The 17,141-nt window shown below is 43.3% G+C and overlaps 1 protein-coding gene across 1 annotated transcript in view; it reads left to right on the plus strand.

Moving 5' to 3' along the window:
- Window positions 1–13,404, plus strand: part of Adss (adenylosuccinate synthetase) — a 45,654-nt gene extending 32,250 nt beyond the window's left edge. The window contains exons 7-13 of the mRNA XM_077669626.1: window positions 1,150–1,231; window positions 1,758–1,881; window positions 4,714–4,868; window positions 7,192–7,316; window positions 9,017–9,114; window positions 9,924–10,073; window positions 11,267–13,404. Coding sequence (XP_077525752.1) covers window positions 1,150–1,231; window positions 1,758–1,881; window positions 4,714–4,868; window positions 7,192–7,316; window positions 9,017–9,114; window positions 9,924–10,073; window positions 11,267–11,319 — 787 coding nt within the window. The 3' untranslated portion in view covers window positions 11,320–13,404. The remainder of the gene's footprint in view (window positions 1–1,149; window positions 1,232–1,757; window positions 1,882–4,713; window positions 4,869–7,191; window positions 7,317–9,016; window positions 9,115–9,923; window positions 10,074–11,266) is intronic.
- The last annotated feature ends 3,737 nt before the right edge of the window (window positions 13,405–17,141 follow it).

Raw genomic sequence — 17,141 nt, forward strand, 5'->3', positions numbered from 1 at the left:
GTGGCAGCAAACCACAGCCTTTTCGTATAGTATTAGTTCAAATCGGATTATAGGGTATTTGCATTATCTTAGTGTGGGAAAATTGTTGCTTTGAAACACTAATGGCAACTCAAGCAAAGTAGGTTTTTTTAACTAGCTTTGGTTGTAACAGCAATTGGTTTAAGTTAACCCTTTGAGGATCGAATTTTTTCCCCAAATGCAACCCTCCAGGGTCGATTTTTGTTATTGCTGATTTAAATTCTTCGGATGAATCTATTTCGAGGAAAAATTATCGTAATTTTATTAGGGTGACCATAAAGTGACAAAAAAATCATTTGTGTTGTTACATACATGTGGTTTATTCATGAGTAACACAAGAAAAATTCTAAATAAAAACCTTATACTACTTTTGCAAAATGATTCATTGTGCACCGATGCGTTGAAATCGGATAGGCATCAGTTTCGCAGGCGCAAAAAGTGGGAAGCGCCCGGAGGACGATACCAAAACCATCCGCTGCGCACGGGCGCGCAGCCGGATGTGCAAGTTATAGACGGCGCACCGCTCCTAAAAAAGACAAAAAAAAAAAAAAGGAGAAAAGGGCCTCATCAGTTTCGCAGGCACCCTTGGTCTGTGGCAGGCACAAGAAGCAAGAGGCGCCTGGTGGGTGATACCCAGCGCACCCCCTCGTTACCGGATGCGCAAGCGATAGCCGGCGCTCTGCTGAAGTAAATCATAAAAAAAAAGAAAAGAAAAGTGCCATCGCCGCAAGAAAATAATTTGACGTATTTCCGCAGTGTGGCAGCACATGCCAAGCAAGAGAAGTTGGCGAAAAAGGCACGCTTTTTAAACAGACAAGCGATGACGTACATATCGTTATTGGTCATTTGAAGGTGTTTGCAGAGGACGTATATGTACGTCCGTGGCCCTGGAAGGGTTAATGAATCACGTGCGAAGCCTGGATCCTCGCCTATATAATTAGGCATATTGAAAGTTGGGCTTTTTTGGCCGGTTTCCCGTACATGCAATGCACAAAAAGGCTGTTGTATCACTTACCTGAGCATGCTTTCCTTTCAGTTTTATTTAAGGAAGTTTAGTGTGAATGTTGCAAATCTCAGATTTTCTTCAATTAGTAGATGTTTCTCATCTCTGGCCTCTTTTTTTTTTTCCAGGTTTCGGAGTCTAGTGGCGACGTATCAGCGCCTCTTCCCTGCCCTCAAGGTTGATCTCGATGCCGAACTCGCCAAGTACAAGGTGTGTGTGAATTTTTGTTTTAGCAGAGAGATTCCATTTGGAAACAGACATTTGTAAACTGCATTATTTTGAGACAGGAGGTCTGTAAGCAATGTAGTGTTAGCTTTTGCTACCGTTTTAACATGGTCCATATTTCAAACGTCATTTCTACTTTGCTAGCATTGCATTATGCGGCATGTTTAGCAGGGACTAGTCTCTTTTTTATTTTTTATTTTTTTTTTTTGTCAAGTGTAGCTAACACATGAAACAGGATTGAACGTCGCCACACGGTCACTTGTCAGGGGACTTATACTGTCGCAAGTCACTACCTAGCATTACCTGCTGGGTAAACAAACGATGGTTCTCAGCCTTGTCGCTTGTATATGGGGAGCAAAAAAAAAATGGAATACTTGATACCCCATACCTTTCGGGGATGTTAGCTAGCATTAATGCAGGCTTTATTATTATTTTTCAGTTTCAAAGGTTTCTTGAAGGTGCTGAGCTTATTTTCCCCTTGTCTCCTGCTGTTCCCTTTCCCGGAATGCAGGAGCTTGCGACGAAGCTGCGTCCACTTGTTGTGGACACTGTGTCGTACCTGCACCAGGCTCTGTCCGAGGGGAAGAACATCCTCGTGGAAGGGGCCAATGCATGCCTCTTGGACATTGACTTTGGTGAGTGGCGTTCGCTGGCGAAGGTTCCTTTTGTCCAAGTTGCCCTGACTGGTTGACTCTTGCTAGTTGGCCGGAATAAGGGATTTTTGTCTCAGTTCATGCAAAGGACTATGAAAGTGACTCACTTTACTTCTATGCTTCTATAGAAGTCATAGAAGTATAGAAAAGTGACTATGGAGTTCATGCAAAGGACTATAGATGTGAAAGAAAAGAGATCTGAAGTTTACTAAACTTTAAATCTCTGCTTCTGCTTATGAATGACCCTCATCGCTTATAGCCTTACTTCAAGTTACGTCGCGTTGTTTGTTACAGCTGTTTTCATAATGGCCGGCGGAAGGAATCTGTCTTTCCTTGACGGGTGACCTGTGTTGTGGGGACGCATTGTCACTGTTTTGAGGCTTGAAAGGGGCCATAAGATTGCCTCGTTGTAATCGTACTGACAGCATTTTTAACGCACACTTCGCTCAGATAAGCTATATAATTAGGAAAAAAGGGAATGGCCATGTGACCCACTAGCTTATCTCCCGCAACAGAACCTATGATGTCATATGCCCAGTGTGCAATGGGCTGAGGCCGACAAAAGCTAACACAAATTAGGCAGGGCTTTAAGCTTGCCGAACGAGCTATTTGCGCTGAAATGTAATGCTTATTCATTCTGCAGCAGTAAGAATGGTGCGGTAAACAATGAAAGTTACGAAAATACATGTAAGCATAGAAGTACCGATGCGCGCTGCTGTTGGTACTGGACACACTATGCTTGTTTTAGCTGCACAGCAGTCTGCTGATTTGGAGTTGTCTGACACGACACTGGCCAGTTGTCGCAAGCGACATTGTCTTACGTGACCCTGTTTGTCGAGCATACCCCACGTTTCACGAAACAATCACTTTCTACCGTAACGAAAACAAGCCAGGTGCAAATACGGTCAAAAACAAAGCAACGGTGGTAAACGTTCCACGGCTGAGTATGGTAGCGCCATCTGGGAGGACTGATGGTAAGCAAGGCCGCAGAGCTTAATGACGCACTGGAAGTCCGTTTGAATATCCGCCCTTGTGACTTTATGGCAGACGTCAGGAAAACAAAACTTGTGGAGCTGGTTCGTTCATGCTTAATGGAAACAATAAAATGGGCGCTAAAGAGACAAGACGGAGTAGACACTGAGAACACATACAGGCGCTAAAGAGGAAAACATGCGATTTGGCAGAAGAATCAAAATTTTAACCTAAATTGATCAATTTCTTAGTGAATACAGTATCGTTTGCTTCCAGACAAGCACGGGGGGCACTATAAAGCACGAAATCTTTCGAATAAAACAAACTTTTATTTTGTCTGCATGGCCCGTTGAAGGAATGAGCAATTGTATGGAAAAAATTTGCTTGAGGAACGTTCCACAGTACGGCCTGATCAATGCTAATTGTTTTGAATTAGAAATTTAGTGACATCTTGCTACTGGCTGCAGTGGCTCAGTGAAAAAGGAAGCAGAAACACTCATGTATATGAAATTTCAGCCCTCATGAAAAGAAAATCTGTTGTGGTTCAAGTTAATTTCTATGTTTTTACTTCTTTTAGAACCATTACTAATCTTGTCATGTGTGCCATAAATGGCAACCTTTCTGAGCGCCTGCAATGTGTAGTAATGAGCAAACATTTACAAACTTAAGGAGCGCCAATTTGCAGAGATCTCCTGTTTGCGTGTTTGGCTTTACACCTAGAATGTGTGTTAACTTCTTGAGGGTCCTGTACGAGTATTGGAACGGGGCAGTAATGAACGGATGGGCGTGCATTCTTCTACATTGCTGGCTCATTTCAGTTATATTGAGCTATGCACCAACTAGCTGATGTTCACCCTATTTTGCTAGCGTGCACGTAATTAAGCCTTCTTACTCGTAGTCGAAGAAACATTCGCACAAAGCAGTTGCCTTGCTAAAAGATGTGTTAGCACTCTCGTGTTCCACAAACTGTTTTTAACAACTATTTAAGGGGGGACGCTGCTCTTAAAACAGCTCCCTTTAATTGTGAAGTAAACTTTGTGACACTTGTCAGTCTTGCTGCTTTTTCTCCACTGATTTCAAATGTGCCATTATTTTTTTAGTCAGTCAATTAGTTAGCAAGATAATTAGAGATAATTAGCCATTTTTGGAGGAACCCTAGACAAAACAGTGTTAGCCATAAAACTGTAATCTTAATATTTTCCAATACTATGAACCTTGGTGAGTGCAATAAGAGAATTGGTATTTTTTGATGCACCGCTCGGAACTAATTTTACAGCTCATTAAACTTTGGTGGTACCAGTGGCAAGGAACCATTTCGAATGCCCATTTCAAACACCCAAGTTTAATGAGCTGCAAAATTGCTTCCAAGCGGTGCATCAAAAAACCAATTCTCTTATTGCACTCACCAGGGTTCATAGTATTGGAAAATATTAAGATTACAGTTCTATGGCTAACACTGTCTTGTCTATTGTTCATCCAAAAATGGCTAAATATCTCTAATTATCTTGGTAATTAATTTACTAACAGCAAGGCCGGCAAGTTTCACAGAGTTTACCTAACAATTAAAGGAAGCTGTTTTAAGAGCAGTGTCTCCCCCTCTAAGGCTTTTTACTAATAGTTGAAAAAACATTTGCGCAGAGCAGTTGCCGTGCTGCAAGATTAGATTGTGTTAGCACTGTCGTGTTCCACAAACTATTCGTAACAACTGTACTTCAGGAGTTTACTAGTAGTCGAAAAAACGTTCGCACAAAGCAGTTGCTGCGCTAAAAGATATGTTAGCACTCTTGTGTTCCACAAACTGTTCGTAACTTGAGGAGTTGCTTCATGCATTGTCTTCCTCAGGGACATACCCGTTTGTGACGTCTTCAAACTGCACCGTGGGTGGAGTGTGTACCGGCCTCGGAATGCCACCGCGCGCCATCGGCAACGTGTACGGCGTGGTCAAGGCTTACACGACTCGGGTCGGAGACGGGCCGTTCCCTACAGAACAGAAGAACGTAAGCGGCATGTCTGTCCTCATTTCTTATTGTGGAATTCGTCGTGTATGTTCAGTCAACTTAGCACTGGTCACTTCTATACCTTGTACTGTAGGGCTTTGCTGGGGTCACTTCTATGAAACTGCAGATTAGTTGTTATGCTTGGAGGTGTAGTTGTCGGGGTCTTATTTGTTTGTTTTTACTTAAGGAAGCAGACTGGTCTTTAGCTCTTTTTTATTTACTAACCAATTTTAATGAATCGACCAGATTTAGGGGATTCGTCCTGGACCAGGATGAATTTTTCTTCAACTGCGAAGTTTCTGAAAAAGCTGTATAGCTTTCCTTTGTAGCCGTATGGCTGCATTTAGGTTGATGTCAAACTTTCCTTTGCGCAATTTTAATGAAACTGAACATCATTATGGAGTTTTTTGTGCTGATTTCAAATCTGCAATGAGATTTTTTTGCCAATTGATTATTTTGAGATAATTAATGATTATTTGCCATTATTTTGGGTCACAATTACAAAATAACGATTCCATACATAATGGTGATTACCCCGTGGCTAGCCAGATAAATGACTAAAGAATACGTTTGAAGTACTTTTTTGATTGAGCTATTTCTGGTCATTTTACAACACACCGAAATTCACTCCTCCCGTTCTCTGCCAGAAATGGCTCACAGGTGGTGTCAGTTGAACACAATAATGATTTTCCAAAGCCTCCATTTGAAAAATTTGTTTTCATCATTGTATTCCCCACACATTTAGGTATCAGAAGCAAAAAGAAATTACAGTTGTACCTGCTCTGGGTGCCGAGATATCTGGGGGTGAAATGCTAGCTTAGCGTTGCAAGAAAAGTGCCGTTTCACCATCGAATTCTGGGCGAACTGAGCTGGAGAGTGCACATTAAAATGCTTTTTACAATGCGATATGGGGCCTTTTGATGAGGAAATTTGCAGACTGACAGTAAAATGGCCGTGGATGCCTAAAATGCCATTTTTCAGAACATGATTTTTTGACACTTTTTCGGCCCTAAAGACCCAACTGCCCCCTTAACAGTATTCTGCTTCGTTAATGAACCCTGGCCCAAACACGGTAACGTGTAATTGACAGGAAACGCATGATCCCCTGTCTATTTCTGTGGGCTTTGAAGTGCAAGAGCAGACACACAAACCATGCAAGATTTCTTACAGGTAATTTGCCACTTTTGAAAAGCACACTTATTTTCATACACGGAAAGCATTCTAACACGTAACAAGGCACGTTCTTTCAGTGCAGACTGCTTCATTAATTTCCCAGGATGAATAATTGATTGATTGATTGCAGTGTAAAAATAACTTGAGCTTTCGAGGTGTCAGCCTGGTAAGGGACTTCAGCTTTCTGCGTCAAGAGGTCGGGCGAATTTCTCACCCCAAACCTCGGATGCTTTTTTGTGTGTCTGGTGTTTTCTAGAGCATGTAGGTTATCCTAGTATAATAGTTGAGAAGTAGCGGCTGTCCTGTCACTATAATGTACTTGGCTGTTTGCGGTAATTTCAAATGAGGTGTGGGCTATTTAAGCTTACGACGTGTTGTTCGAAATACCCTACTTTTAATAAAAACTTTTCGTTATTGTTTGTGTAGTATAGGTTCTGTAGTATTCACTAGTAACCTCCACGAGTTGCATTGGGAAAGTTTTCGTCTGCGGTGGGTATTTCCAGAGGTACAGCAGTTGCAAAGGAAAGTTTGACATCCACCTGAATGAAGCCATACAGCTACAAAGGAAAGCTATACAGCTTCTTCAGAAACTTCGCAGTTGAAGGAAAATTCGTCCTGGTCCAGGATTCGAACCGGGGATCAGAGCAGTCGCTCTACCAACTGAGCTAACCAAGAGGCTAGTCATTTGCAGTGCGAGAATGAATTGATCAACAGCATCAACAAATTGATTAAGTACAGCAGTTGTTTAATAACCCCAAAAAAATGCACAAACCATAAACACAGGTTTCACTGCCCCGTACATGTTTCAACGATTTGCAGCATCACATTTTGAATGGTTGAAGCAAGATCTGTGTGGTTGTGTAAGCGTTTTTATGAAGGAGAGCAATAGGCACACGTAAATGCATTGTAAATGTGTCTCGAAACATTTGTTAAATGCATTTTGCAAAAAGACGTCTTGAGGTTTAAGAAGACATTGCCAAATGGGCTGTTCCGCCAGAGCAGACAGTAGAGGCAGGTTTGCAGTTTGACATTCTTGTGTATCATGTTCTCGGGAAGTCACAAAATTCCAGCCAGCCACCAGGCTGGATGCTGTAATGTCTTCCAATTTCCTTATGTAAGAAGGTTTCCTACTGCTTTTCATGTGTTGCAGGAGATTGGCGAACGTCTGCAGACCATCGGCGGCGAGATCGGCGTCACGACCAAGCGAAAGCGGCGGTGCGGCTGGCTCGACGTGGTTCTACTTCGCTACTCCAGTATGATCAACGGATACACTGCGTATGTAGTGTACTTGGGTTTCTATATTTTGCAAATCTCCTGTAGACTTGAGTTGAACGGAAAGAACGCACAGAAATTGGTCGGGCTGGTCAGAACTTTGCTTTAGCGGAAGGGCTTGATTTGCTAACAAGTGTTAGCTTAGTTGTTACAGCATGTAAAAAGATTTAATGAAACTGGCCTGCAATGACCGAATGCTTGAGTGACATTTATTGTGAGTTCTTAAACGAAAAGGGCCTTCTTTTAGTTTTTTGGTAGGGCATACTCCTCCTTTATGGCAGTCTTTGACAGTTTGCGAGTATGCACTTTCACCAATGTCTTATCCAATGTTTCATGAGACAAACGTCGTCTTTGTACATTTTGTAGAGCAGCTGGCAGGCCAACTTTTAAGTCACCTGCCAGTCTACCAGCTGAGCACGTGGAAGCTGTTAGAGTCGAAGAATTCGTCAGCCTTTGCTTATTGGCCAGTGGTGCATTCTAGAAATAAACGGTTTTTGGCAGGTTAGATGGCACCACCGCTGCAGTTATGGTTCTCTCTCCTCCTCTCTAAGGGCGCGTTTGTGCTGAAACAGTTTTGTGGAAAACGTGGCTGGTAGTTGAGGAAAAATATTTTGAACAATGTGGGCTTTAGAAATGGATCTGCTTATTAAATGAGAGAATTAGCAAAGGAAAAGTTTTTCAAGTTCTCTGTGTACAACTGTAACGTCCGTAAATTTCAGGCAAGGTGAGCTCAGACATTTTGAGAGCATCGTGCTAGGAAATTCACTGTCTGCTGAGAAAGACGTTGAACGTTGGTCGTGGCTGGCTGTACTTGAGCAGGGCACTAAATTTTTATTGCGCTACTAAGTGGGGACCCCATGTGTGGTTGTAGATATATATATTTGGATATGCATCTATATATATATATATATATATATATATATATATATATATATATATTTATATATATGTGTGTGTGTGTGTGTGTGTGTGTGTGTGTGTGTGTGTACCATATCTGCACAGGTCTAATGCACCCCCGATTGATATGCGCAGGTAAGTTTTGTCATGAAAATCTTAAAAAATAATTTAGAAATAAAAATGTGAAACAGCTAGCAAAAGAAGTGTGCCCATTGAGGAATGATACTATACACCAAAATTCACTCGTGTGGTGTTTGTGGATTGTTTTGGATTGGATTGAGTTGGATGTTTGTGTCCTTGGTGATGCTGCTAGATGCTCTGAAGCTGATTTTGGTTTTGCGCCTGGTTGTGACGCACGCACAAATTTGAGGGCTACTTTCCGAAAAAAAAAAAGGTGCGCATTAGAATCGTGCAAATACAGTATTTGGATATACATATACATGTTAATGCGTGGATACATGTTTATGTATACCCATGCATATACATATGGGCTTAAGTGTACCTATTTGTTCACGTATGCACTGCAAGACGTTCCCAATCCCAGTTGTTTAGCTGGCATCAAGTCTGTTTAGCAACCTTTCTTCTTCTTATTATTCTTCTTCCTTCATTTTTGCTGCTTGATCTGGCATCGAGCAGTGCGCTTCTCGCTAGTGCAAGTGTACGAAATGCCAGAAGAGTTGGGTTGGACGTTAAAAGTGAGCCTTGCCCTCTTTTCTCGGCAAACCACAATATCAGTAATTTTGTGATTGTATCTTCCATGAAGAATGTTCTCTGTCTTTTTTGCTTTTTCATCACCTACCCCACAGCCTTGCCTTGACCAAACTGGATATCCTGGACACGTTTGAGGAGATCAAGATCGGCACAGCGTACCGAATAGATGGCAAGGTGCACAAGTACCCACCAGGTGAGGTTGCACACATTTGAAGTCACAATTAGTGACCAAAAATGTTAATTACCTCGGGTGCGTCCCTCCTGTAAAGCTGCATATAACTTTTTAAGTGAGCCCTTAAAGTAAGCGCTTTCCTTACAGTGGGCTTGCGTGGTTGTCATCTTGAAATGAAAGGAGTCAACAGTAATGGAACAATGAGTGGGTTGCGGAAATTGTGCGAAACAAATTGGTTTCCGGGAAATACTTGGCTCTGCATCTGCATCTTTATTCCTTGCGGTCTCAAGATAATTTACTTCTGAAACTCATTTCAAATTAAAAAAAAAAAAAAACGTATATTCTGTTCGTGCGAATGGCAAAAAGGTAATCTGAGGCCCCTTCTTTCACACCAGCGATGTTCGGCTCGAATCTTTGTCTTCCTGTTTCTGGCCACCTGTTTCATCTTTGCGCACTCGCGAACGGGCCAACAAACAACAATACGAATCTACGGATCGAAGCAACTGATGGACTCTGAATTCCGGCTGGCTTTGCTAACGACACGCTGGAAGACCCTCCCCGGTTGGGTGTCGTGATGCCAAGAAAATTGCTACCCTCCCTCCTTCTCCTGCTTTATACAACTTTTTAATGTGCGTGGCTCCACGTGTGATTGCTAAATGCACTCTGGGTGCGCGGTAAAGATATTCGCACTACAAAGCGCCATAAGACTTCAACATTTTCTAATTGAGCGCTGACGTATCAGATATGTTATTGCAGTTGTGTGAAACAAAAATGTCTGATTGGAGCTCCTCCAGAAGCGAAGTTTCACGCATGCTCTTCTTTTTTGCCAGCGAGTGCCGATCAGATGGCGAAGGCAGAAGTCGACTACATGGTCCTGCCTGGTTGGTGCACATCGACGTCCAATTGCCGGAAGTACTCCGACCTGCCCGCCAATGCCCGCAAGTACGTCGAGACGGTTCAAGAACTCCTGGGAGTCCCCTGTGAGTACACAAGAGCTGCTGTCGCTTGATTATCGTCTTCTTGCTCGCAATTGTAGCCTTGCTCACAAAAATGAGGTACGATGCGCTAGAGTTGTGCCCTGCAAACTTTGGCCGAGTACATAGCTGTTGCGCGATAAAAAAGATCAGCACAACGAGCCTCCTCCATTGCAGCGCTAACTAACATTTTTGAAATGAAACAGTACAAAAACTTATTAGGGACAGCGTCCAAATCGACAGTTTAACTATGCAGCAACACTAGACACCCGGAGATACCCTCGTATGGAAACGAAACTGGAAGGTGAACAGCTGGCAGTGTGTAAGGCCGGTTTGAAGCGCTGTCCTCGTCATAACAGATATCTGGCAAATGGGAGTGACCTTTTGACTTGCATCTGAAGTTATTGCAGAAATCGTGTTAGGGTGGGGGGAAATCAGGACCAGCATGCTTTGTTCGAGGATCAGTCGCGGATGCTGAAGGCGCCATGGCAGGTAGCCTTGAAGTTGAGTAACTGCGTAGTGGCGCTAAATGTGAGTTTCGCGATGCAGAAACGAAACCGAAACTGTTGTAAACTGTTCGCAAATGGTGTTGGGGTAAGAACTACCACCACACAACTTAGAACAACGTGTGCAAAGGCAATAAAACTGCCTAAAATCATAAAGTAGCTTTGCAAACAGGCACTGCTTGACATTTTCAGCCGATTTCTGGAATTGTTACTGTCGGAGTGCGAACCTGATGATTGAAAATCGTTTGCTGGTTCACCATTCATGCCCCGATAGCAAAAAACAAACGCTGGTGCAGAGTAATTAATGCTGGTGAAGAGTGGCACGCATTCTTCGTTGGTAGCAGTGACGTGCGATGACGACGCCCCTTTTTCACACCCAGGTGCTTCAAGCGCGTGTCAAAAATCACGCTTTCGTTGCAAAAATGAAAACAAAACTGATTTTGAAAGGCCATTTTCTGATCTAACTTCCAACTCCAAACAGCTTTACTTGCTCAGGCGCTCCCAAAGTATCGTTCAAATTGAACGATTTTGATTAGGCGTGGTCGCAAAAGAATTAATGCATCCCGTCAATTCAGGTGTAATGGACACCAGGACTTCAGCCCCCAGACGACTGGCTACCTATCTTTTGGGTATGAACTACATTGTGCATGGACAAGTGACGCTGATGTCTTGTCTTGTCTTGTCTTGTTCCAGTCAAGTGGATCGGTATCGGCAAGTCTCGCGCCGCCGTCATCACCATCACCTGATGAACGGCTGCCGCGACCTTTGAACACCGCAGGGTCGACATCGTGAAAGAACTTTGTATGCTTGAAAATGATCCTTTTGTTTTATTCTGACGCCTTGTTGTTTTTAATTCTTGTTTTAAGTGTAAAGAAAATTGTGCAACCATTGTTATCATTTACCCGCTGTTGTTATAAAAAGGGTGCAGTTGGTTACTTCTTTCGGCGGGTGTGACTTCGTCGACGTTTGCACTACATCGCCTGGAGCTATGCACTACGTGTTGTTGTCTTGGGCTGTACGCGAGCAACCGGAGTGCTGGTGGGGGAGTGGCTAAGTCTATGCCTATTCGTCGATGGAGTTTGATGAATGTGTACTTAAGGCGGAGGTCCTTGGGTGTTTTTGCCACACTTTTTCTGGATTGCATGCACTGTGTGCTGGGGCTAATATGGAAACTTCAGATCTATAATGGTTATAATGGTTAAGTCTGGTGTGGTGCTTGTAAAAAATGGTTGCAATGGCCTTGGTAGGAGTACTGGTGAGGGAGGTTGCTTCTGGAGTATGAAAGACTGGGCTAGTTGGACTACAGTGGTGATTCACACCACATAAAGGCAGAACACGGTAAATGTTGCGTACTTGTCGATGTTTTGTCTTTTTGAGCTATAAACTATGTTTTTAGGGGCAGGTAACGTATTGCGTGTGGTGACAACGTAGACATAACACGCCGTGAGCCGTCCCGACTGTTTCAGTGTTGTCACAGTTGGAAACTGAAAATTCTTTAATGTTTGTCGCATTAATGAGTTTTTGTGATAGCGAAAAGATTTAATATAAGTATTGGTTCAATAACTGCTCTATCGTTGCATTGTTATGCCACTCTTATTGAAAAATGCAGACGAAATTTTTTGGTCATGCTTGCCGTCTTGTTGATAGTAGCCAAGGTCGGTTGTGTATTCGTACACAAATTGCTTTTTAGCTTTTGTCGTAGGGAACAGCGATATTTAGGAACAGTGTTACGCCTCCTTCTTTCCTTTTGAAAGTTTCTTGTTTGTGTTAATGGACGAGTACCTATATTAAGTCAAATTAAGATAGACGGAAGTTGCATGTGTATGTTTATCAAAGCAGTAGCCAAGGAAGTATTCGACAATAAAAGTACCTTGTTTATAAATGGCAAGAGACTATGCAAGTCATGTTCAAGATAAAACTCTAATACATTAGGAAAATATAGGTAATTTGGTCTTTCAACAAAAGTTCCTCAAGGCTGTTTCATTCTAGGCAAAAAATTGTTAATTTTAGACATCAAAAATATTTTTCCAGGTATGCTGTTGTGAGTAGTGCCTGTGTGTATTTCTAGCTTGTGTTTTCTGTTGGAAACTAAGCACACTAAGTCATTTATTGTATTCTGCGACATTCGGAAGGCATTGCACCTCATTTACACATCCCAGGAAGCTGCTTTGATTGTCAACTAGTTTTACCAATTGCATGCATAACGTAGGACACTTTCGTATCTGTTTTAAAAGGTCTGCATAGTAATAGGTCTGCCTCTACGCTCCTGTGTGTCATTCAAAAGGTTGAAGCGAATGTCTCAATTCTGTGAAGTTGTTGGTCATGAAATGATTGAAGCAGGGTAGGTGCGGCAATTTAATGAGGGAGTAATACCACACTGGAGTAACTTTCAAGTTTTCACTTTTAGTGCTGTCGCTGTTTATTGAAATCTGAAGTTTATCTACAAAGTCTATTTCACATTGTTGCGTGATGTGTTTAACAGTTACTGGGATTGTGTAACAATGCCATGCATTTTCTAAGCACGAACGTGTTCCTCAGACACACTGTAGGCGTTAACGTCAACGTTGCACGGTCGATGTTAACTATCAACGAGTCGCCTCGCAGACGTAACCAAGCTTCGCAGCAACTACTCTGCGGCCTACAGTAAAACGGTAATGCAAGTACCGACGTAGTATTACATGTCTTGCCCAGTTATTTCGGCAGAGTGGCAGAGTCACGTTTTTCAGTTGTCTGTTTTTTAAGCGTTACTTTTTCCTTTGTCAACGGAGTACTGATGTCGCCTGACTGTGATGTTACTGCGGAAATAATAATCCAGAGCATCTTCAGTTCTCCTTCTGGCTGCCTGTGTCCATTATTCGTCTGACGACTTGTCAGTTGGGTGCACTATTTTTTGCTCACCACGTATGATGACACCTTAGGCGTTCTTGTGAGTGTGAACAATTGAAAGAGCCGTTCCACTCAATGTGAAGGCTGTCAGAAGTGCAGAGCAGTGATTCGCCAAAATGGGCTGTAGCGCCGTTATCCGCTCACTGCTACCACCCAATGCAATTCAAATTTCCTTCCTTCACAGTGCTCGCGCGCCCCCTGACTGAAACTGCGCCAGCGGGAGTTCTGTTCTTTTTGGGCTTGCTTTTCCCAGGGGTGAGACAGCTGCGCATATTGCGCAGATGTGATATAAATTTGTTTTCCTGTGCCAGGCTGCTCTAAAAGCTTGAAAATCGCAAAAATTGCGCCAAACTGCTCCAAAACAGTCTGAGAGCCAAGGATTTTAATGCTCCCGTCAGTTCCAGTGTGGAAAAATGCTTACTGACGGCATAACTTTCCAGCACCCCCAAGGTGATGCTGTTTGTAAATTTTGTAAAGGTTTATTTGATTGATCATTTCATAAAACCTGCTTAAAATTGTCCCCGAGGTAGTTTTTTTCGAAAGTCACAATGTCGGGTTGCACATGTTATATTCTGTGCGTTTTTAAAATTTTCCCATTGAAAACCATTGCAAAGTCCAGTAGAAAAAATGCTTAGGTGTACTAAGGCTTCAAACCGCTTGTGCAAGTAGATGAAAAAAACGGCAATTTTTGGAGCGCCGTATCTCCGGAACGACATTACTGGGCACCGCCACCTTGGTGTGATGAAGATATGAAAACATGGCCGCCGGGCGAAGCAGTTCATTGTGGTTCAGGCAGAGCGCTCTTCGCCAATTTCTACCTTGGTTTTAGTTATGGGGGTGGCTGGGTTTACATGTAGTCGTTTGTTCGGTTGTTGGAAGGGGTGCAACTCAAAAGACGGGAGCTCATCCAAAACAACATGACGCCCGCGAATTCGCCGTGTTTCGGCCTTGAGTGTGAGGCCGGTACGTGCTTGAAGTGAAATTTCGGACTCATTGCGGTGTTGTAAAACACTGAGTTATTGATGCCTTTCCTAGCGGACTTGCGACCAACGGGAATGGGACGATCGACGCTGCAGAAGTGGCGGCGCAGGCTACATCGCCACGAAATGTTCAAGCAGTCTTCGATAGCGGGATGGGCTATTATTGCACGCTAGTAATAATGGTTCATTTATCTGAAGTGAAATTTATTGCCAAAAGAAGGGAGGTGGATAAACATACCAGCGTTACTCAGATTACGATCGTAGTGAACATGCACCTTGGGGATTGAAATGGGAGGGCTGGTGGGGTGCGACGTCTGTGACCTCGCTTTGGCCGTGGCTCTACACTTGTGCGTAAAGACGAGTCTGCATGGGATTACAAAAATAACAATTTTGGCATTCACATGACAATAAAAATGCCTTACGATCGCTTAATTTTTCAATTCGATAATAGAGAGTTTTAGCATAGCGTGCTCCGTCCGCTAACGCTACGGCGGCGGGGCGCGACTGGGGAGAGCAAATTCGTCATGGTGGGGTGGATTAGTTCCGCGCGGCCTGCCTTCGCCATGCCTGCTCTTTCCCTCCACTGAGGGGCAACCTCCTCGCACTTCCCGCGCGCGCATGCGCAGTCTGGTCCCGCTAACCTTAGCGTAGCGTACGGGAGCCGCTATGCTAAAACTCTCTATTATCAATGGAACTCCACGCTATCTATGCATAGAGCCTAAGAATTCAAAACTGGCTAGTAAAAAGGTAGTGCAGTTCGTACCTTGTGATACTCTGGTAGAAAAAACTTTATTGAAAGGCTGTTTCAGTGTTATGTATGTTCAAAACCAATTAAAAAGTGCACTTTTCACCCGTGAGTTGCCAAAAATTTGATTTCTTTAAATCCTAAGGTGATATAATAAATGTCATTCTTCTGCTCTAAATCAAGGTTCTTCTGCTCCAACATCGATATTTCGCTGCTCCAAAAACTGCTCCCAAATCTGCTTCAGCTGTCTCACCCCTGTTTTCCTCCCGCACGTGCCGGTGTTGCACTGCCACTTTTTTCCCCTCACTATCGTAAAAACCAGCCCAACGAGCGTTCCTAACTAAATGAACTCGGGCGCTGCTGGTTAATTACGTTTATTTTGCCTCAAATGTACCTAGTTTTTTTTTTTTGTGCTAAACAACGGGGAGATGTAAGACAAATACCAGCGATTCATGAGCTTGAAACGCTTATAAATATATAAACCGCTTGGCTTTCGAAGCCTCTGAAGTTACGCCGCAACGATGAAATGCCATGTGGCTTTACTTGGGTCCAGCGAGCAAGCTACGACAAGTTTTGTCTGCACTCGCGGCCGAGGACGTGGAGAAGCAGGCAAAAAAAAGTGCACGTCTGGTTCCAATGTTCATGCAGCGTGGCGGAACCTACACTGAACTGCCATGAACTCATTCAAGCGGTGAAAGGTGAATCGAACAGACCCATGAACACATGTGAAAACTTGGGCAAGTTGGTGATGCATGTTGAATCACAGTGCAAATGACATTACACACGACGGTAGCAAGAGGACACACGAAGTGCTGAACACATGAACACATTTCGGTAGGCTTCACTGATAAAACAAAATTCTCGGGGCAGTCTTCTTGCATGCTTGGACAGCGATAGCATGGCGTATTGCAACGGATACCTTTTATATAAACATTGACACTGCAGCCACGTTATTTTACCGATCTTCATCTATCCTGATCCCCCTAAATCCATTTTAATTCATCTTACCCATCTTACTAGGTGTTACAAGAAATGACCAATCAATCATTCCATTTTAACATGCTTTAGTCCGGCTTGATTAATCTTAATTCATCTTAATCCCACTTTACTAATCATGTCAATAAATCGTTATTACAACTTTGGAAATCATAAATCATCTTTTATACACGGCTGCGATGCTTTGATTTGCTCCTGGCCTTCCTTGATTCACTTCGGTTTTTTGCATCATTCGTGTCGACACTGGCGTCATTCAATCTAGGTCAACGTTCCAATGGGACATGTTTAGATGCGAAGTGCATGATCAGGACCGGGGCTTGATATGATAAGCAGACGCAACTTCGAATCCTGGCCGCGGCGGCCGCTTTTCTGATAAAGGCGAAAAGCGAAAATGCCCCTGTGTTCAAGATTTTGAATCCCGCTAAAGAACCCCAGGTGGTCAAATTAATCCGGAGCCCTCGGCGCGACTCATCGGCTATGTAGCGTCGGCACGTTAAACCTCAATCAATCCATATGACTAGCCTCAGATAAGGCAGGGCGTGGATACTGTTACTGCGAAACAATTTGTGCAGAGTCATTGTTATGAAGTAATTAGTATTAGGGTTGTCTTCCTAATCGTCGTCTCATGTTGTCATGGTACTAAAACACTGGAAAACTCGTTTACGCCTTGCGCTAGAATGTAAGACGTACTAAAACACACCGGGACACTCGTTTATGCCTCGCACTAGAGCGCTTCGCAATGCATGCTAAAAAACACTGGGACACCCGTTTGCGCCTCACACTAGAGAGCTTCGTGCTTCAAGGACAAGAGACTTTTACAGCAAAGCTGTATGCCTCTACTGCCCAACGGTTTCATCTCCGTTGGCAAAAGTGCCAAGAATACATTTATACACTGCATGCGTCACCCCTCCCCAGGTTTCACAATAGTGGAGATGGCCCGGGATTTTTTTGTTAGCACTGA

Source organism: Haemaphysalis longicornis, unplaced genomic scaffold (genome assembly GCF_048455015.1).
Source record: "Haemaphysalis longicornis isolate Haplotype H1 unplaced genomic scaffold, Haemaphysalis longicornis Haplotype H1 scaffold_444, whole genome shotgun sequence".
In the NCBI taxonomy this organism is placed as follows: Eukaryota; Metazoa; Arthropoda; class Arachnida; order Ixodida; family Ixodidae; genus Haemaphysalis; species Haemaphysalis longicornis.